The 22,778-nt window shown below is 33.5% G+C and overlaps 1 protein-coding gene across 2 annotated transcripts in view; it reads right to left on the bottom strand.

Moving 5' to 3' along the window:
- DACH2 (dachshund family transcription factor 2) overlaps window positions 1–22,778 on the bottom strand; it is a 461,558-nt gene that overhangs the window by 67,093 nt on the left and 371,687 nt on the right. For both annotated transcript variants that reach the window (XM_004685627.1, XM_004685628.1), the window contains 2 exons: window positions 13,994–14,149; window positions 5,661–5,833 (listed from right to left, as the gene is read on the bottom strand). In XM_004685627.1, coding sequence (XP_004685684.1) covers window positions 5,661–5,833; window positions 13,994–14,149 — 329 coding nt within the window. The remainder of the gene's footprint in view (window positions 1–5,660; window positions 5,834–13,993; window positions 14,150–22,778) is intronic.

Genomic DNA, 22,778 nt, shown 5'->3' with positions numbered 1-22,778 from the left:
GTGTATGTTGTTACATATGCTACTTGGATTTGCTATGCCTTACTGGCTATGGAACCTAACTTCTTTTCACTGGTCGTTTTAAACAGTACCAGTATACTAAAGTGTATGTTGTTACATATGTAAGTAAGTAAATTACACACATGCACACACAGAAACTGGGAATATTTAATTTCTCCTGGAACATTTCTATGAACAATGTTTTCTTTGCAAGGGAAGAGATCCATTTTTCAGCTCTGTAATCAGAATACATCTATTTAGCTACTTAACGACAATGTGCTCTGGTTCATTAGGTGGCTACTGTTGTGTCTAAGCCTAGTTAAAATTTCACAGCGAGTTAATCTGTTTTGTTACAAATGAGAACACAAGTAATAATGTCCTCATCATTTGCCAAATACAGGGTTAAAAGTATTTGCAACAAAACAAAAATGGCATTTAAAAAGGAGGATTGCAAATCTAAAACCCCAATTATATTCACTCACTGATGACTTCATTTTATTTGGCATTTATGACTTTGACAGCCCTGTTACTCATCATGTATTTCATTTGTGCCCTCTGGAAAAGAAATACTGAAATACTGCAGAAGTCTTCTCCAGCTCATTTAAAGTAGCAGACGATACATACTTACATAATTGATCCCCATTTCCACCAAAACTAATAAAATTAGCTGCAATAAAAACTTACATGCTATCATGTCTGTTTATACTTCGACTTATGCCTAAAAGAAAGAGATGCTATAGAATATAGTATATATTACTCATTAATATATACTGTCTGCTTTCCATCATACAATATCCCTTTGTGGAATGAGGATATATTACAAATAATCAAAGAAATCGATATTATTATTTGAATGTGCGTTTGGATCTTAAAAGCAGGGTCAATATTTAAAAGATTCACTTTTACACAATGTTTAATAGTCTATTAGATTTAGGATTTACTTTATTACTGCTAAAATATTAGCTTTGCTCATTTTCATGGAGATTCTTTATTTTATCTCAACATATTCCTTTGTGTCCTTGGAAATATGATAGTATACACAGGACTTATGAAATACTTGCATATGCATATGAAACATGGTTTTCTATCTATGTGTACATATGTGTAGTTATCTTGTCATAACAGTCATTCAAGTGTTAAATTATTATCTCTGATATTTTATTATATTGATTCTTATCAAGCATTCAGAGGGATTATATAATTTGTCTTTTTATTTTTATTTAATTGGAATTCAACTCTCACTATAATTACTCTTCCAAATGTTAATCTATTAATGAGCTCCTAAAGGATTTAATGGCATTTCACTGCTGAGAAGTGGCTTTTGGAAGTTTATCTGAATGCTAGATATTTTATTCATGCATTTGTCATATTAATATTAAATTTCATATTAAATTGATGTGCTCCTTCTGTACTGTCACCAGAGGTCTGCAGAAACAGAACAGATTGTAAGTTGACAGATTTTTAATAATAAAATCTGGGACAGGAAAATAAAGTTTATTTTTTGTTGCTGCTTGCTTGGTTTACCACTTACCTTGAGGAAGAATTTGATGACAAAATTTGGTATCTCTAAATACATTAGAGGCATTGCACTTTATATATCCTTAAAATAATAAATTCTTAAAAATTAATTTAAGAATTGGACTGTGTTTCACAATCACCAATTTACAATTGTATTTACATTAACATAAATGAGCATAGTTGGTTTTCATGAATTGAGATAGAAAAGGCAGGAAGTGCATGTGGTTAAAGAGGAAAAAAAGGAATTTGTAGGCTTGGTGTTATCATCATATATATAGTTCAGTAGTGTATGAAACAGTGATCCAACAATTGTCTTTTATCTCTGAAAGTATAACTTACTGATTAGGGGAAAAATATTCCAACTATTGTGAGTTTTCACTATGCAGTGGTTTTGAATGAATAATAAAAATTTTGAATTAGAAGACATAATATAATATCATATATAAGAAACGATGCCTGATTAGGGATAAAATGACAACATGTAACCATGCAAGAGTCCAAAATCATAAACATACCCTATGTGTAAACTACCTGATATTTGGACAGAGGGACTTCTCACCTCTTTAATTGGATTACCTGGTTCTGGAAGAGGCTGATAGCTTAAAGGAATCAGCCATAGTATCTGTTCATAGAATGTAAATATCCTGGAGTGAAAGAATGGACAGTCCAGTAGGGACATAAACAAGCAAAAATACACAAATTACTCTAAATTCCTACATAATGCATCTTTGTTACATGTCCTAAAAGCTAGTAATACATTTATCTTTCCAAAGTACTGACAATAAGACTCAACTAGTGATTTTTCAGTGAATTTGAATTATTTTATACAAACATCTCTCTTTATCGACTAATTTTAATACCAGATGTTCACATGCTAATATCATTGTCTTGTGACCATTTACTATCAATTCATTAATTGCCAGCTGCTCAATCAAACAAAAGAACCTACAGCTAATCATATGTTATTGGTAAATAACAAAATATCAGCTTTCTATTAATTTTCTTAGATTTGCTATGAGAGAAATCTATGGCACATCAATATTACGGAGTTTCCCACAGATGCAGAAAATATATTGCACTTAAATGTCATGTATAGAAAATAGAATTTCTTTACTTTATATAAATAAATACATATTTTTTAACATCATATTTCATTTTGTACATTTTTCGTCTCAATTGTATTTCCAGTGAAATTCCCATCACCAATTCACCCATGTGCCATCACCATAGTCCCATGTGCTCTTCCCACTCCAATTTTGATCTTATCCCCCTCTCCACCCTCATAGAATATCTCTGGTTTATAGTTGTTTGTTAATTTTTATTTTTACTTTATTACAATTGCTTTTTTTTCTCTGATCCTTTATACTTCTGTTATGAGTGAAACCTCACCTCAGTAACATCTTTAAAGATACATCAAGGATAGTGAAGGAAAGGATAAACAGCTGGGACTACCTCAGTTAAAGAGCTTCTATACAGCAAAAGAGACATTAAACAAAACAAAGAGACACCATACTGGGAGAAAATTTTTGCATACCATACTAATGACAAAGGACTGATCACAAAGATATACAAAGAGCTGATGAAACGACATAAATAAATTGAACAACCCCTTCAGAAAAGGGGCAGAAGAGCTACAAGGACACTTCTCTGAAGAAATGCAGGTGGCCAACAGTCATAAGAAAAAAGAACAGATTTTCATTCCAGTCATTTATTTGACCTGTTTTTCTCTGAGGCTTTTGCTATATTCGCTGATTTAAGTGAAGGATGAATAGCTCTGCAAGCCTAATGATCATAATGCAATGTCCAGCTCATGTTATAGTTATATTAGTTATTATCTACAAATGTTAGTAGCTGAGCCAGAACTAGACTGTTAACAGAGGGATCTGAGCCAGAACTAGACTATACTTGACATAAACATAAAGCTAGTTTTTGGTAAAAACAACAGCAACATCATCAACGATAACATTATTTATTTACTACCTTTTATAGGTTTTCCAGTTTGGAATTAAGATGTCTATATTAGTATTGATAATTTCTATTGGAATAACTTCCCAAAGTTTAGCAACCAGTAAATAATTTGTTTTCATTCATTAATGCAACAACTCTGTTCAGTGCACAAAATAACATTTGGGGATGGAAGGAAGGGCTAAGGGTATTTTCATATTGTGTGTAGATGCACATAGTTCAAACTAAAGAACAAATCATCTGTATGTAAATATTCAAGGATAATTTAAAATAATAATCAGAACAATTTTGACATTATGATAACTACCCCTTCTCAGCCCCTACAACCTCCACCAGATCATCAACCACTTCTATGGTATCAAGATCAAAATAGGCATTACAGGAAAATGAAAACTCTCTAGAGAGAGGGTTCAATACCTGTTTGTATACCTAATTGTAGGGGAACTCTTATTTCCAGTACTGATAAAAGTTTATGAATAAGAATGTAAGTGACGTGACTTCCTTCACAGGCTAGTTCTCAATCATGATATTAGTTCCTACTAATCACTATTTTATATGGATTCTTGACTCGAATAATAAATAAAATGTTATTACACGATAAATATTTGGCACTAAGTACCAAATAATGTTCTAAGTATTTTAACAAATTTCATCTCATTTAATCTCATGTATACACTACGAAGTAGGTATAATTATTATTCAGACTTCATTGGGAGATGAGACAAATGAGACAAAGGTAGATTAATAAATTTCCCTAATGTTACATAACAAGTAATAGTGAAAACAGAATTTATAGACAGGCAGACAGAAGGTCTGACTGCAGAGTCCATGTTCTTAATTCATTATGCCACACTACTTCCAATGTATTCTGTTTTTGAAAGGAAGAATGAAGTTAACATACAAATACCAAATTGTCAATTAGTTTGAAGACTTTTACTATATATCTCATTAAATATTATTTTAAAATTAATAAGACTAGACAACAGTGCTTTTGCAAAAACAAAACACAATCGCTATGTTAAAGGCATTTTCTACTCACTGAAATAAATCTAAAAATGTTCCTTATCTAATGAAAACCTACTTCTATAGATACATGAAGGAGTTTTATCAAAGGCCATTCAAAATACATTGTTTTCAACTGACTTCAATTGCTCAAAATTATTGCATGAAAGTAGACCCTATTCTCTTCAGCATAATATGATTCATATGAATTTGGCAGAACTTAAATAAGTAAGGGATCTAATGTCAACTTTTAAAAAGTGACATCCAATTTTATGTTGGTGAAGGCTCTGATTTTATTTTTAAATAAGCTTATATATGAAGTAGACAAACCAACTATAAACAAAAATACCCTTATATCATTTCTCCAAAAGAGAATAAATATAAAAAAGCCTAGCTCATATGGTGTTTGGAAAGAAGCCAAAAAGTTCATGTCACTAGTAAACATAAGGTGATATTATAAAATACTATTTGTGTTTCATTACTCTGTTGATATGGAATTTTGAATAATAGCATTCTAATAATGATACTTTGAATTATTATAGTTGATAATTGGAATTTTGATATGGAATTTTGAATAATAGCATTTTAATAATGATATTTTGAATTATCATAGGTATTTATATAATATTTCAGTTCACAATATGTACTTCACTTACATGGTCTCCAGATAACAGATTAAATTAGGGGGGTAATTTACAGTTCAGGATCTAAGTTCAGGTGAGTTAACTGTCATATGCAAGGTCAGTAGCTACTTACTTAGTGGCAGAATCAGAACTGGAACTCATGTCTTTCTGTAAAGTTTTGTGTGTTATTTACTATCCCACAACTACCTCTCAAACACCAAAGAGATGTAGTGTTTATTTTGTTTCATCCTAGCAATGGGAATGTTTATTTCATACTCTTCCTACTCTGTCATTAGTCTGGTCATGGCTCCCACACAATATGCTGGCGAATGCCAGATAGGAAATTATTTAACAGTGAGATCGATGGTCATGGAATAAAAAATAAAACAAACAAACAAAAAAACTTAGGAGGCCCAGTTCGAAATCAAACTCATCAATACTATATACTAACCAACTGAGTCAATGAACTGTGCTTATACTGAAGATGTGGTGGAAGATTATATCAAAATGTACATGTAATTAGCACCTTGTCCTCTTCTAAATCATGATCCTTACCTTTATAACAGAGGCCCCAGCTCTGGAGAGTGGACTGTGAATCTGGGCTGCAGCAGCCATGTTGGCAATAGTATTGAGATGGTTCATCTGATTCATTGCCATGGCAACCGATGCGGGAGGTAAGCTGACTGGAAGTAGGGGATGAGGCATCATCATAAATGGCAGATCCAGTCCTAAAAGAGACAGAGCATGTTAAATTTATGGTATCTGTTGCATTATTTAGACAAATGGAAATCACATTAACATAGGCTATAAAACAGAAACAAAGTACTTAATTTGTTCTTGCTGGCTTTTAAAAAAAAAATCAAAGGTTATATACCAGTATCTCTTTAAGCAATTAATAGTACCTATAGGATTTATTCTTGCTTTATAATTTAAAATCATCACTGTACCATATACCTATAAATCATATACAGAGCTGTAAACTAATGTTGATTCAATAAAATAAGTAAAAACTGATAAAAACATTCCTATATCCACGTTTATTTGTATCCCTTTTGTGATCACTCCCCACGTTTATAATATGCTGTGCTTTTTACTCATAAAACAAAGAGAAACCTTTAAGTCAAATATCATTTTGTTTAAATAAATACTAAATTAAATTTTATTCATTATAATACATTGATGTGTTGATACTTTCTACCTTAATGCTGTCTTTAGGAGACAATAGTGGTGCTGGTAAGATAGGATGTCTATTTTCTTTCTTTTTTTTTTTTTTAGATTTATTTATTTGTGCATATAGAACTGGGGTACAGGCCAGAGATGCAGGGGCGGCGAGAGGCTTCACCAGAGACAGAGTGGGGAGAAGAACAGGCAGATCGATGAAGTACACTGCTGAGGGGAGCAGCGGGCGGGTCAGGAGAGGTCTGCCACACCATGTAGTCACCTCCGGGACAGCCGGGGATCGAACTCATGCGGAATTGGCTTTCGATTCTTAGTGCTGTGCTTTAACCCGCTACACCACCAGGGAGGTCCCGGATGTCTATTTTCTAGCTTTGGAATTATTAAAGAAAATAAGACTTGGAATATATTTACCTCTTAAGTTATAATTCTTGAAGTTGAAATCTTTGTTAATAAGGAATAACTCCCTTTTCAAAGTATGAACTGATAGCAGTGTAACAAATATTAACATATTGCTGAGTAGTCTGGAATTGCTTTCTAGTGCAGGGTAAAATAATTTTATATTTCATATTTAGTCTCTTAAGGAATCTCCCAAGTATTATCCATATTACACTTGTGGTAGCCACAGACATCTCATCATGAGAAAGGTAATACAATTTTCATCTTACCCCTTACAAGGCTAATATTTATAAGAAAATACATTACAGCAGAGATTAGTAAGAGTTAACCTGATAGTAAATGACTATTGTAAGTAAATCATTACACTTTAAAATGTACTTTAAATTATCATCTCACAGTATTCTGGCGTGAATTTGAAGAGAAATACAGAAGCCAGTAATTTTTTAAAAGATTTATTTATTTATGCATACAGAACTGGGTACAGGCCAGAGGTGCAGGGGCAGTGAGAGGATTCGCCAGAGACAAAGTGGGGAGCAGAATAGGCAGATTGGTGAAGTACACTGCTGAGGAGCAGTGGGCAAGTCAGGAGAGGTCTGCCACGCCATGTGGAGCATCTCCAGGGTGGGGATCGAACTCATGCTGAAGTGGCTTTAGCTTCTTAGTGCTGTGCTTTAACCCACTGCACCACCAGGGAGGGCCAGAAGCAAGTAATCTAACAGATTCTCTAAAACATTCTTGCTTATATTTTGCCGAAATTTTGAAAGATCATAGATGTTCTACAATTGGTAATGTTTATGTTGGTTCTACAAAAAATGTCATCTAAGGCCTTCCCTGGTGGCACAATGGGTTAAAGCACAGCACTATGAAGCTATCTGCAGCCACAGCAGTGTAAGTTCGACCCCTGGCAAGAGAGGTGACACACATGGCGTGGCAGACTTTTCCTGACCTGCCCGCTGCTGCCCTCAGCAGCATATTTCAGTATATCTGCTTGTTTGCTCCCACTCTGTCTCTAATGAATCCTCTCACACCCCACACCTCTGGCCTGTACTCTAGTTCTGTATGCATAAATAAATAAATCTTTATAAAATTGTCATCTATTACTACTATCATATCTTCCTCTTCAACATTCCCTACCTTTTCTTTATTCTTGTACTACAACAGCAAGTGAATATTGTTTAAACAACATTTTCTTTAATTTCTTAAAGAAGCCCCATTACAGAGGAAATGCTGAATTCAAAATGGCCATCTGTGCCCCTCTTTAAACAATAACAATGAATCTATAGGAAGTATATACAGAGCCTCCTGAAATTTCATTCTTCAAAGTAAGACAAATAATTATTGAAGACACATAATTTAAAGACAAGAAAGAGGCTAGAAGAAAGAAATGCATTAATTGAATTAAGGTCCATCTCCCACATTTAATGATGTTTGAAAGTTATTAACAAAGAGGTGTAGGTTTTTGTATTTTGGGGGTAGATACCTAGGAGTGGAATTTCTGGATCATATGGAAGATCCATTCTTATTCTTTTGAGAAACTCCTATACTGCTCTCCTATGTTCATAGTAGCATATTTGTAATAGCCAAAATATGGAAACAACCAAAGTGTCCCTAAACAAATGAATGTATCAAGAAGATGTGGTATACATCCAGAGTGAAATATTACTCAACAGTCAAAAACAGATAAACTCATGTCATTTGCAGTAACATGGATGGAGTTGGAAGGGATCATGCTAAGTGAAATAAAAACACTGGATTATTTCACTAATATGTGGGACATAGAAAAATCAACTAATAATTAGAGAAATATGAATTTAAAAGCTAACCCTTATGAGCTGACTACAAAATTGAAGCATCTAGAGTGGGGAAGGATGGGGGAAGAGAAAGAACAAAGAAGGAAGGACGCATAATGAACGGTAGTGTGATTTGATAGTGGATAACTTACAGTGGTGATACCTAATGGGGAGTATCCTAATGTTACCACAGTTAAAAGAAAAAAACTAATTAAAGACAGCAACATCAAAGAAAACTATCAACAAAATCACTCAAATGCAATTCTAATGCAAAACAATCACACTTTCAGAATTGACAGCTCTTACACAATACTATAGTGATCATATCAATTATTAAAGAACTCAATGGTCATCAATATTCCTGGTAAAAACAGTCACAAAATGCACTATTATCAGAATTCAAGAATTCAGAAAAATTTATAAACTGCTATGACTCCATCTAAGACAATTTTACAACTCACTATCTCTAAATTCTTTTAGGATCAATATATCAAACCACACTTTCAGTTATTAATTTCTTAAAGAAGCGTCATAATGCAGTAAATGCTGTATTCAAATTGACCATCTGGGCCCCCCTTTAAACTAGAAGTTTGTTTTCTGTTGCTATTACAAAATTACTTAGATACATAATGCATTTTTATACTCTAATCATCATACAGCTTTGCTGTGATTGGGTATTCCAGAGCATATTAATCACTGCCATCTTTTTCCTAAAACATACACTTTATGCTCAATATTAATTCCAAATATCAATGACCTGAATAAGGCTTTCATTTATCACAAACCAAGATAATTACAGACTTCAATTCATCCTTCTGTATTCAGTGTTTAAGCAGAAAATAGCAAATCAATCAAATTATAGATGAATAGTATCTCTCTGACCACTCAAATGATTAAATGAGCCTTTGTTCAATTTATAGCTCCCTTAACTATGTAACGATCTTCCCTCATTCTCTAAAGATTTTCAGCATATTCAGACACCACCTGGTTATATAGTCATATGCCTACTGAGAGACCAATTGACATACAAACTAAGTGCAACATAAAAGCAGAATTTAATAGCTCATTGATAGTTCTAAGGTAAAACTCATCAAACATTTCAAATGACCATGAAGGACTTAAAAGCTACACTTCTGGATCATGAACTACAATAACTAGCCATCAGTTGACAATAATGCCCTAGACTCTAAGCTATTATTTACTTTACAAGCTAGTTTAATGTTGAGCCAACATGAGTTGCATATGTGAAGCACATACAAATACTGAATTATATGTCAACTTTTTCCCTAAGCAGAAAACATTAAGAGCCATCAATAGTATACAGCAGGGCCCTCCCTGTTGGTGCAACATGTTAAAGCACAGCACTATGAAGCTAGCCACAGCCACCTCATCAGTAGTTCAATCTGGTACCAGGGTGGTGACTCACACAGCATGGCAGACCTCTCCTGACATTCCCACTGCTCCCCTCAGCAGTGTACTTTGTAGATCTGCCTGTTCTGCTCTCCCCTCTTTCTCTGGTGAATCCTCCCACTGCCCCTGAAACTCTGGCCTGTACCCCAGTTATGTATGCACAAATAAACAAATCCTTAAAAAGACAGTATACAGTATTTCCAGAATCTGGTTCATTCATTTGTATGTCATAAAGGTAAAACTTGAAATAGTATACTAGTGAACACAAAATTTTTTTTTAAAGATTTATTTATTTGTACATACAGAACTGGGGTACAGGCCAGAGACTCAGGGGCTGTGAGAAACTTCACCAGAGACAGAGTGGGGAGCAGAACAGGCAGATCAACGAAGTACACTCCCGCTGAGGAGAGCAGCGGGCGGGTCAGGAGAAGTCTGCCACGCCATGTGGTCACCTCCGGGGCAGGCGGGAATCGAACTCATGCGGAAGTGGCTTTAGCTTTTCAGTGCAGTGCTTTAACCCACTGCGCCACCAGGGAGGGCCCCAAAATTATATTTAAAAATCAAGATGGGTCATCTCTTTCCTATTGATATCAAGAACATAATAATTACCCCAAACATCTTTATTATGCATTTTGATGATGACTCTTATCACTCTTATGTAAGTGCATGGTACCATCACCTCTTAGTCATTAAAGATATAAACTTGAGGAATATTCTAATCTTCCTTCTAAAGCTCCACATTAATTCAATTTCTAAGACACAATGACCTCTATAAAATCTTGATATATATACATTCATAGTCACACACAATTCCCATCACACCAACACTCTGCATTGGTAGGAACAAACATATTATGGTGTTTTAACATTTTCTTGAAAAATTTACTTCATCATTTTGTAGTGTGTTCCTCTTACCCTGTAATTTGCAATAAAAACTTACAACTTTTCTAAGTCTACATTCATGGTTAGTGCAAGTGCATTTTAGTCGAGTATTTCCAATTCTTAGTTTCTTATAACTTTGTTATCATTTATTTATAAAACTTATGCGTAAGCCATAATCATCTGATATAATATTATTAAGCAATATTAGGTTAATAAGAATATATATACACGAATGCACACATAATTTAATACTTTAATACTCTACCTATCTTTATACAAATCCCAGTTTCTGACTTACGTTATTTTATTTCTGTCTGAACACTAACAATTTTTACAGGCAGAAATGCTGTATGGTAATAAATTCTCTCAATTTTTATTTGTTCAAGAAAGTCTATTTCTTTTTCATTTTATTAAATAAATTTCACTGAATACATAATTATAGGATTTTTTTTCTTTCCCAATGCTTACATATTTCATAACCACTCTATTCTTGCTTGCCTGGTTTCTGAAGATAAGTTCAATGTATTTCTTATCTTTGTTACTGAATAGGTAATGAAGGTCCCCCCTTCTCTCAAGGTTTTCTTTGTTTCTTTTTGTTTTCCAGTTTGAGTATACTATGCATAGGTGTAGATTTCTTTTTATATTTATTTTTCTTTGTGTTCACTAAGGTTTCTGGATTTGTGGTCTGGTGTCCTTACTTTGGGTAAATTTCAGTCATTGCCACTTTACATATTTTTTTTTCTGTTACTTTCCTTAATTCTTGTTCTTTTGATATCTTTACTAAATGTATACTAACTTTTATAATTATTACATAGATCTTAGGCATCCAATTTTTAATTATTTTCGCACACTGATTTTCAGTTGAGAAGTTTCTATTGATATCTTCATGTTTAATAGTTCTTTCCTTGAGCATCTTCAGACTACTGATGAACCCATCAAAGGCATAGTTCACTTTGTTGTAGAATTTTTTTCCCAGGATTAACTCATTCTTAGAATTTCCATCTCCCTGCTTAAACCTCCTTTGTATTCTTTATGTTTTATAATCTCTTAGTATATTAATATAATTTGCTTCAAATTCCAGTCTAAAATACCTGCTCAGGATTTTTGATTGATTTAAAAGAGTTGCTGGAAGATATAGACAACAAAAAATAATGGAAAAGATTGCCTGCTCATTGATTAGAACAATTAACATTATTAAGGTAGTTATCTTGCCAAAATCTATATAAAGATTCAATAAAATCTCTATCAAGCTTTCCAATGTTTCAAAATAAAACTTTTTTGAATCTTATACAGCACTAAAGAAGACTGTAAAAAGCCAAAGAATTTCTGAGAAAAATGAATGGAGTAATCATATTCCCACTTAAAAACTGAACCACAAATCTATTATAATCAAAACAACATGGTGTTTAGACTAAAAATAGAAAAAATTGCATAAACCAATGGAACAGAATTGAGAGCTCTCAAATAAATCTACATTTACATAGTTATTAACCTATGACAATAAGAGGACAATATATATATACATTGGAAAAAGGAAAAGCTCTTCACATATTGTAGTTGGGAAACTTGGACAGTTACATGCAAAAGAAATAAGTGGAGGTAAGACCAAAACCATACAATGCATAGAAACAAAAAACAAAAAACACAACATTCCACTACTTGAGATACCACTTATGAGAATGACTATACCAAAAAGACCAGAGACAAATGTGGTAAGGATGTGGAAGGAAAAATTGCCTTTATATAATGGTAGGAATGGACCAGCCACTATGGCAAATGTTATTTTTAACTGTAATTTTTTAATTTGAAGTGAATATTATCAAAATAGTAAAAAAAAAGATCTACCATGGGATACAACAAAACCATTCTGAAGAATACAAAAACCACTAATTCAATTGGGTATATGCACACCTATGATCAATGCAGCAACATTTACAATAGTCAATTAATGGAAACAACCTAGGTGTCCAATGACAAATGACTAGATTAAAATGATTTGGTATTTGTCCACAATTTATATACAATGTACAATATATAAAAAATGAAAACCATACCATTTTCAACAATATGGACAGAATTGGAGAAGATTGTGCTAAGTGAAATAAGTCAGAAGGGAAGTAAAAATACCAGATGATTTCCCACAAAACAAAGGAACAGATAATCTAACTCAAACAAAACCTAGAGATCTGACTGTAGAATTTGGTAAACAGAAGGGAAGGGGAATAATGGAAAGTAAATGGTGGAGGGGATCCAGTAGATTTTGTTGGAGGATTATGGCTGCTTTTTGGTGTATTTGGTAATATACATCTGAAGAAGTATGAACCCATACCTTTAAATCACATACGGTATTTTAAACCAACACTACCTCAGTAAGTCTTCTAGTTCCCCTTTTATTGCATATGCTTAATTAGATTTTTTAACTTTTCATAAAATATATTTATTTTATTTGCCTTTTCTTAACTTTCCAATACTTATGAAACATTTCACCTTTGAGATTTTATTACATTTTGGGACATCTTTGGAAAATGTTTCAGAATTCTGGTTTCTTAATAGTAGGATTTATTGGGAGAATGAATGTTTCACATAATGAAACAGTGGAACTCTTCTCATACATGTCCTGTCTTTAAGAAAATAGGATTTTAGCCAAGCAATATATATAAAGTCTGTTTTCCTATAGAAGTTTGAGTCTTCGAAGTTCCTAATAACATCATATAAAACAGAATTCGATTCTACTGGATATAGATTTATTACTGAGATATAATAATATTGATAAATTACATATCACTTATTACATGCAACTCACTGCTAACAACTTTTCCTTTATTATTTTTCATTTTCATAATAAACTTAACAAGTGTATATGTTTTTACTACCACCTTGCAGATGTGGAAACAAAGTTTGGAAAACATAGCTGACTTCTCAAAAAATCACATGGTGGTATGCAATTGAAAAGCTAGAGAAACCAAACTCAAATTTTTCTGACTATAGCCAATATTCTTCATTAGTTTGTTACATGGCCTTCCATATACCTCTAATGTGTCATATCATTTTTCAGTCTATCTCTTCACTATAAAACCCACCTTTTCAAATGAACCCATATTTATATACCCTTCTATTTTTTCTTCTTAACCCTTATTGAAAACATGGGCTATCCTTCCTAGTCCAAGGTGCTCAGTGGACCTTGCATGGTATTTTTCTCAAGACACAATTTTGGTAGTGCAGTATACATACTATTAGTTAGTAGGTGGTTCTGCTGCAGTGGATTGAGGGTAGGAGCACCCCCAAGGCCTGGTTGGCTAGCCAGGGCCGCATGAACAATTCCATGTTGGGGTACAGGAGCTGGAGGTGACTGCATCTTATCCTTATCCCAGGAGGATTCACTTCCACCTGAAAAACATGCATGTGAACAGATTATAACCTGACAACTTTCATGAGTATTTTTTAATTCCCTCTTTTAGGCTTGTTATTATTAATCAGTATTAATTTTTATTATTAATATTAATCCTTAGAAAATTATTATTAAACACAGATAATTCATTTTTAACAGAAATTCTTGAATTTAATTTGCCTGTGTGTAGTCTAAGTAATACTAATAACATAGATTCTCTTGCCTTACAAATAGTCTAACCAATTCTGTAATTATAATGAATGACTTTTGAAAGAACTTATAGTTGAAAGTCATTAATTACTATCTTCTATTCCAACTCTACAACACACATGCTATACTTTGATGAAGCACAGTTGTGAATTCAAGTAAAATATATTTATCTGTAAGATCACAAAAGCATCCAAAAATGTTGTAAGAAACAAACTAGTCAGTTCTTTGGTTCTCAGTTCCAGCACAAAAAGCTAATCTCTTTATACACAGACTTCTGTACATAATAAGCAGAATAAAACATAAGAACATGGCTCCAATTTGAAACTGTACTTTAATTTGATAATACATATTAGACTCTGAGGTAAAGTGTGCACAAAAAAGGGTTACTATATTATCAATAATTTTTTAGAATGGCATAATATTTCATCTATCACTTAGTATACTATGGGGATATAAATAATGTTTAAAGCCATATAGGAAACAACTAAAGAATTATTTCCAGGGCATGGTTTTTAGGTAAAAGCTTTAAACAGAGGGATAAGGGAGTGAATTCAAACCATTGCAGTAGCAATGTAGCTTTAGAAACATAATGGTTGTATGGGCAGCCCCATTCATTTGCCTGATGTGATTCATTCGTACAGGGGTCAGTGGTTCTGCTCCCATACATTATGGGCATTTTGATATTAGTATCTCTACCTGCCTGACCTTGTCTCATCTGCTATCAAAAACACTAACAGTATTCGGGGGCAGGGACTGATTGAAAAATCTTGGGCAATGGGTAAACTATTTTTTTCCCCCCAAAGATTGAAAGAAATCAACACATCCATGTTACTAACATTTAACATTGTAATTGTTTTCTCTTCTTTGAGTTTTCCTCTAGGCTTTCTTGGCCAATGAGTCAACCATAAAATTACCTTCATTCTCTTAGGAAGTGCTATACAACAATAAGTATCTGGATGAAATGAGAGGCAATTTTATGGTTGACTCATTGACAATTATAGTCATTGCCATGTTTCTCTTCATAGCATATTTATAAAGTATAGTGGTTATATGTTGGTATACCATGGTAATGTACTATAATTTATTAAACATTAGACATTGAGTTTGTTTCAAATTTGATTCTATTATAAATTATAATGAAAGATCTATTTGATTTTTTCCCTTAGAATCATTAAATGCACTTCCTGGATTTGGATTTTAGAGGCAAATGGATAAATATCTCTATACCTATACTTTAAAGTTCCATATTAGAGAAAACACTTCTTAGATTTGAAAACTTTTAAGGACATTTTTGGAGGACCAACTGTCATTTCCCATAAAGATTTAGAAATTATTTAAACAAAATCTCTGCTAGAATATGCAAGAGGCTTTTTTTTTTTTTAAGCAGTTGTACCCATTCATCTACTCTTACCCAAGCTCTGGGAATCTACCCCCACTTTCAAAGATCTTGTGGCCAAAATCAATCTCTAATACAAAGGTGGGATTTTTTGTATGGAGGTTTCTCAGACTGCTAAAAGTGGAGCTACCATATGATGCAGCAATTCCACTTCTAGGGATCTACACGAAGGACATAAAAAACATTAATTCAAATGAATACCTGCACCCCTATGTTTACTGCAGTTACTACTTACAATAGGTAAAGAAACAAACCAAATGTCCCCAAATAGATGATTGGGTCAAGAAGATATGGTACATATACACAATGGAATACTACTCAGCAATCAAAAAAGATAAACTCATGCCATTTGTAGCAACATGGATGGAGTTGGAAGGGACATGGTCAGTGAAATAAGTCAGGAGGAAAAAGAAAAATATCAGATGGTTTCTCTTATAGCATATATAGGGGAACCAAATAAGATATAGGGGAAAATAATAACAATACAAACACACACACACAGACAGACAATTATAAACAAGTGACATCCTGCAGGGGAGGTGGAAAGAGAGGGATTGGAAGGAGGGATGGAGGAACACAGGGGGCTGTGGTGATGGTGCAGGGGTGAATTTGGGGAGGAAATTCTATGGGGTCTAGACCTGGGGTGGGCGGGAACTCAAGATTGTTTAAAAATTAAAATGATATAAAATATATACAAATAAATTTTAAAATAATATAGAAATGTGGGGTGTTTGACCAGTATACAACTAGATGAGTTCCAGGCAAGGAAACCCCAGATTCTCTAGCAGCATATATAAATGTGGGGGAGCCCTTAGTTCTGCCTATAAAGACATTTTTTCCAGTAAAACAGGGAAGAGATATATAGTTAATTCTTCTCTTGTAAGTTATTCAGTTAACAAGCATGAAAGCAAGAAGGTAGGGAATTTGCTTAATTTGACAGAATGCATTAATGGACCATAAACAATTTCCTTGATCACATTGAGGTTCATTGAAAATATGCAATACTCCTGTGATTATATCTATTGATCTCTCATTTCATCCAGATACTTATAGCACTTCCTAAAAGCATGGAGATAATTTTATGGTTGACTCATTGACAAAATTTAGCATTCAAAACTTTGAATTCCAATTCAGATCAATAGGATATTGTTATGCCTTAATGAGCAAAGATGATTGAGAAGGGGACTATCTTAATAAATGATGACTAAAATTCCATTACAACATGGAAAATTAATTATGATAACATTGGGGTGATAAACTTTAATACCAGAAAATGCAAAAAATGTCAAGTAAGTTAAGACAGAACCACTTCATTTTAACACTATATCCAAGATACACATTACTTTACCATAACAAAATCGTATTTTGTAAAATGATGAAAAAAACTTTGATAAACACACAGATTGAGGGCTTCCTAGTGACCTAAGGGTTAAGTCTTAGCTCTATCACCACTACAATCACATATAACACAGCAGACCTCTCTCCTCTTGCCCACTGCTCCCCTCAACAGTGTATCTCAGTAGATCCACCTGTTCTGCCCCCAAATCTGTCTCTGATGAATCCTCCCACCACCTCACCTCTTACATACACCCTAGTTCTTCTATGTGAAAACAATTTTTTTTAAACAAAGATACAGATGGAAGACACTAAATCATACCACAGATATTAACATGGTATTGTACTATCCTAGTAGCAACAGGAAAACTAGATCTGAGACTATATTGATATGTTGTAATTTGAAAATCTTTCTATCCATATTTAATATTAATGGTAAATTGATTATTAGTCTGTTTCACACTCACATATTTCTTTTTTTTTTTAAAGATTTATTTGTACATACAGAACTGGGGTACAGGCCAGAGGCTCAGGGGTGGCGAGAGGCTTCACCAGAGACAGAGTGGAGAGCAGAACAGGCAGATTGACGAAGTACACTGCTGAGGGGAGCAGCGGGCGGGCCAGGAGAGGTCTGCCACGCCATGTGGTCACCTCCGGGGCAGGCGGGAATCGAACTCATGCGGAAGTGGCTTTAGATTCTCAGTGCTGTGCTTTAACCCGCTGCGCCACCAGGGAGGGCCTCACACTCACATATTTCAAATAAACTTGAGTAAAAAGGTTTCATGACTTCATTAAAGAATTTCAAGGTGTTTTGTATGTGTTTTTATGAGAGCTCTGAATGAACTTTTGCAAATTCTCATCTTTGTTAATTATTATGTTAAAAATGTTAGAAAAATTGTGGTTAGCAGCTGTTCCTGTCTTAACAGAGTCTGCATATGAGAAATTATTCTGCACTCTGAAGGCAAATATATGCAAAGTAAGTGACAGATGAGTAAGGAACATCCTTAATATCTGCATTAGGGAATATTAAAACTCTAAACATATTTTTTTGTTCTTTGGCCTTTTTTGTTTTTTAGCCCACATAATTTTTTACTCAATTGTAGGCCTTTGGTAGCCCTAATGTTTCATTACCCTGCTGTACCCTTCTGCCATTCTGTAATTAATATTTGTTGTCCTTAAAACTAACAAAATATTGTTATCAATCTAATCTAGGGTCAAAGTTTATTTTAACCAATATCTGAAAGGTTTGAATATCTACTTTCCTTTGTCTGTCTATCTATCTATCTCTTAGTCAATCATCTCTGGATGTAAGTTTCCTGAAACTTTAATAACAAAATACTATAGGCTGCAGGTTTGTGCTTTTTTTGTAGTAGGGGAAAAGATCAGAGAGTAGAGACCCCTGATTCATAGGAATTTAATAATAGACACATAGAATTTTAGGGCTGGAAAGGAACTTTATGCCCATTACTTTAAAATAATAATTTTAAATTTAGGAGGAACATAGCATGAGTAGGATTCGACATTTGTCTAACTAGTACTCTTATAACACCCATGCTTCTAATATACAGAATGGTCAGGATTGTGAAAAATAATAGAAATTATGTTTCTCACATGAATTTGCATAGACCTAAAATTGAAAACTCCAGTTTTTCAAAAGAATTTCAAAGAAGTCTAGCAGTAATGCTCTAAATAAGATCATTAAATATCATGATATGATTAACCCTTTCACTTCATAATACGACTGGTATTCACTTTCTTAATGTATTTACTGTTAACAGTGAGCAAAGGAAGTTGATGAATTATTGGCTGAAATAATACCAAAAGGTGCCAGGATAATTTAGTAATCAATTATTCTCTCAGTGGTTCGTGATCTTTTATAAATAAATGCATGGCTTTGAGTTTCTAAGACCACTAGTTTTAAATGAGTCGTGCAATAATTTCATAATAAAAATGGATCTCTGTTTTCTGAACTCAAGTTGAATGAGTGTTGAGGTTTAAGAGCAGTCTAACAGGAGTTGTAATTATGGATTGGAAAGCACCTATGTAAAAATTATTTTTATGAGAATATCTGATACTTATCTATTTCAAAAGCAAGGACTTTAATATAGAAAATGTATATGTTAATAAAATATTATTCTTACTTTCAGAAAAAAATTGTTGGCAAGGATTGGAGAAAAAGGAGCCCTCATATACTGTTGAAGGTAAAATAGACTTATCTCACAACTATGGAAAACAGTATGTAGTTTTCTCATGTTATTAAAAATATATCTACCATATGATCCAGCAATCCCATTCCTGGGTATGTCCTGGAAAAAAAATGCAAAAGGAAATATTGAATGTGATCATTGCACTCCTATGTTCATTGTAGCATATTCACAATAGCCAAGTTTATGAAACAATGACAGGTGAGCAATTAAGATATACTTGTATACAATGGAAACTGGTTCATCTATCAAAATGGGACTTAACTCTTGCCATTTTCAGCAATTTGAATGGAGCTGTAGTGGATTACATTCATTAAGTGAAATGAGTCAGAATGAGAAAGACAAATTGAGACTTCTAGAAGGAAGAGGGGGGTTATGGAGAACAAATTGGAAAGAGGCCCTACTGTACGAAGGTGGCTGACAATGATGATTTAGTGTTAGGTGTGATATGGTAACTCTACTGAAATTGTTAAACTATACCTCAGAATCACATACACTTTTGTAAACCAGTTACCTGAATAAAAACTAGAATAAAATTTTAAAATAATACATGTGAATAGTTTCAGTCACCAATTTGTCTTCCCTTTGTTTTTAAACATTGCCAAGGAACAGCTACATCCTAGGTCTCTGGGCTAGGAGTTTCTAATTTTCTCAGTGGTGCCGTAGTAATTCATTTATGAAACTCTAGCGCTTCATTCTCTGTTATACTTTTTACAAAATACTAACTAAATTTAAAGTTAATAAACTAAAAAAAAAAATTGAAACAGTAAGCTTCCTCATTTACACTATTCTCTTTTCAAGTGCTCAAAAGCCACATAAAATGATTACCATATTGGGGTATGTAGATTTTGAGCATCTCTTTCATTGCAGAAAGTTATATTATTAGACAGTTCCATTCCAGATTACAAATAGGAGTGTTTAAAATAGTTCAGTGCACAGGTTTATCTTTAGTGTCTTCAGGTCCAACATCCAATTTTAAATTAAGAATGAAAGAAATCATGCTCCTTTATTCTCTCCAAGAGGTAGTAACATGATTCAATAGCTTGAACAGGAAACTTTTGAAATCCTAGTATTTGTTACATGCTATTCCCAGGGACTGAGAATACAGAGGTAACATGCAGTCCTTGCCTTCAAAGGTCTCTTATTACAGTGTCATTGACATCTCTGCTTCTTCATTTCCTGCTGTTGAACTTTAAAAAAGAATTTTTTTTTCTGGTGATGGCATACAGGAGATTTGGTGATGGGAAGCCCATGGGGATTAAAACTGAGATGGAAAAAGGCACAAAATGATGTAAAAATAAACTATTAAAAATATATATTTTTAATTAATGTAACATTTGGATCCCTGCCAAGTGTATCACTGCTATGGTACACTTACCACCAAATCATCCATAGTCCACCACCATATTCTTGTATTTCCCACCCTCTCCCACATCTTTTCCCACCTCCTTCCCTACTTCCTTACCACCCACTCCCTGGATACTTCAGTTATACAGTCAGCTGTCAAGAGTTAGTTTTTAAGCTTGTGTTACTGATTCTCAGGCGGTTTATCGATATTCCCTGTATTCATGATACCACATGGTATTTATCTTTCTTCATTTCACTTAGTATTATTCCTTTCAGCTCCATCCATGTTGCTGCAAATGACATGAATTTATCTTTTTGATTACTGAGAAATAATCCATTGTGTATACATACCATGTCACCACATCTTCTTAACCCACTCATCTGTTTTGGGACACACTGTTCCAATGATTTGGCTATTTTAAAAGCACTTCAATAAACATGGGAATGAAAGTTTCTTCTAGAATTAGGTTTTTTTTTTTTTAAACTTGTTTTGGGTAGATGCATAGGAGTGGAGTTTTTGGGTTCTCTAGCAGAAACATTTGAGATGCCTCCATACTGCTTTCCATAAGGGCCAGGCCAGTCTTCTATTCCAACAGAATTACAGGAGGGCTTCCTTTTTCTACATCTTTGCCAGAACAAGTGCTTCTGGTCTTTTTGATGTCATCCATTCTCACAGGTGTAATGTGGTATTGAATTTTGGTTTTGATTTACATTTCCCTGATGATAAGCGATGATGAACATTTTTCTATATATTTATTGGTTATATTCATGCCCTCTTTGGAGAAATGTCTTTTTAGTTCCTTTGTGCATAACTGATTAGATTATTTGTATTCTTTTTGTTGGCTTGTATGAGTTCTTTGTAGATTTTTGGTATCAGTTCCTTGTCAGATGGATGGTGTGCAAATATTTTCTTCCATTCAAAAGGTTTACCTTTTATAGTAGTTATATTTTTACTCACTATGCAAAAGCCTTCTAGTTTGATAGTCCTGTTTATTTTTTTTTCTTGCTGTTCGGGATGAATCCCTAAAGACATTACTGAAGCTTATGTCATGAAGTGTTTGCCTATTATTTCTTTTATACAGTTTATGGTTTCAGGTCTTACATCCAAGCCTTTTATAGACTTTGACTTGATTTTTGTGTATGGCATGAGATAGTGATTTGGTTTCATTCTTTTGCATACATCTGTCCAGTTTTTCAAACACTTTTACCTCTAATTGACTTTCCACTGGTTTCCATTCATTTCCACTGCCATTACCTGCATTTAAGCCCATGTTACTTGCTCACTTATTCAAAACTTCGTAACTGACTTTCCTACCTGTATGCTCTTCTTGTAAAAGTGACACTAACTATGGCTGCAAAAATAGCAATCAAAAAGAAAGAAAGGGGTGTTATAAATGACAATTGGAAAAGTAAGGAAGAAAACTGAGCAGAGCATTGTCCATGAAGAAAAAAATACCTTGGTTCCATCACAAAAAAGTCTTTGTACAATACGTACAATAAACAGTAGTAGGGGGGTTCCAAGAATTGTGCTCAGTCTGAGAGTTTGTGTATAGTCTAGCATGTTCTACAGTGTTCTGTATGTGTATCATCATCATAGGAAAAGAAAAATATAATAAAACAATATAAAAACAATTCTAAGCTTTTATAGTCATCATCATCATCATAATTCTATCAATCTAATAGGTATGGAGTCAAGTTCAAAACATTCAAAATTAGCATCCAAATACAGTTATTTCTGGATTTAATGGAAAAATAGAGATGCTTAATGAGTAATAATTTAGTATTCACCACAGGCTTACCTAAACAAATTGCACCTGACTAATACATCATTCTAAGAATTAGAGTGACATGTTTCCCTAAGTAAATATAAAACTCAATATCCCAGTACATTTGTTTCTAAATTAAAATGCTGTAAGATATACTTACTCCCTGTGTGCCACTTTAAAGTACAGTTACTAAAACCTGAACATTGCATTACTGAGCCTCAAAGATTCATTCAGATATATAGGAAATTAAATCACATGTAATGAAGTCACTGTGTTATCCTATATGACTGCTGAGTGTGATGTAAGAGTTGGGAGAACTCTGCATTATTTGAAAAAGAATCTGGTTAAAGGGATTTTTTTTCTAGACCTA

Source organism: Condylura cristata, unplaced genomic scaffold, assembly GCF_000260355.1.
Source record: "Condylura cristata isolate star-nosed mole 26May11 unplaced genomic scaffold, ConCri1.0 scaffold00019, whole genome shotgun sequence".
NCBI classification, from domain to species: domain Eukaryota; kingdom Metazoa; phylum Chordata; class Mammalia; order Eulipotyphla; family Talpidae; genus Condylura; species Condylura cristata.
This window is presented reverse-complemented; position numbering and strand designations above follow the sequence as displayed.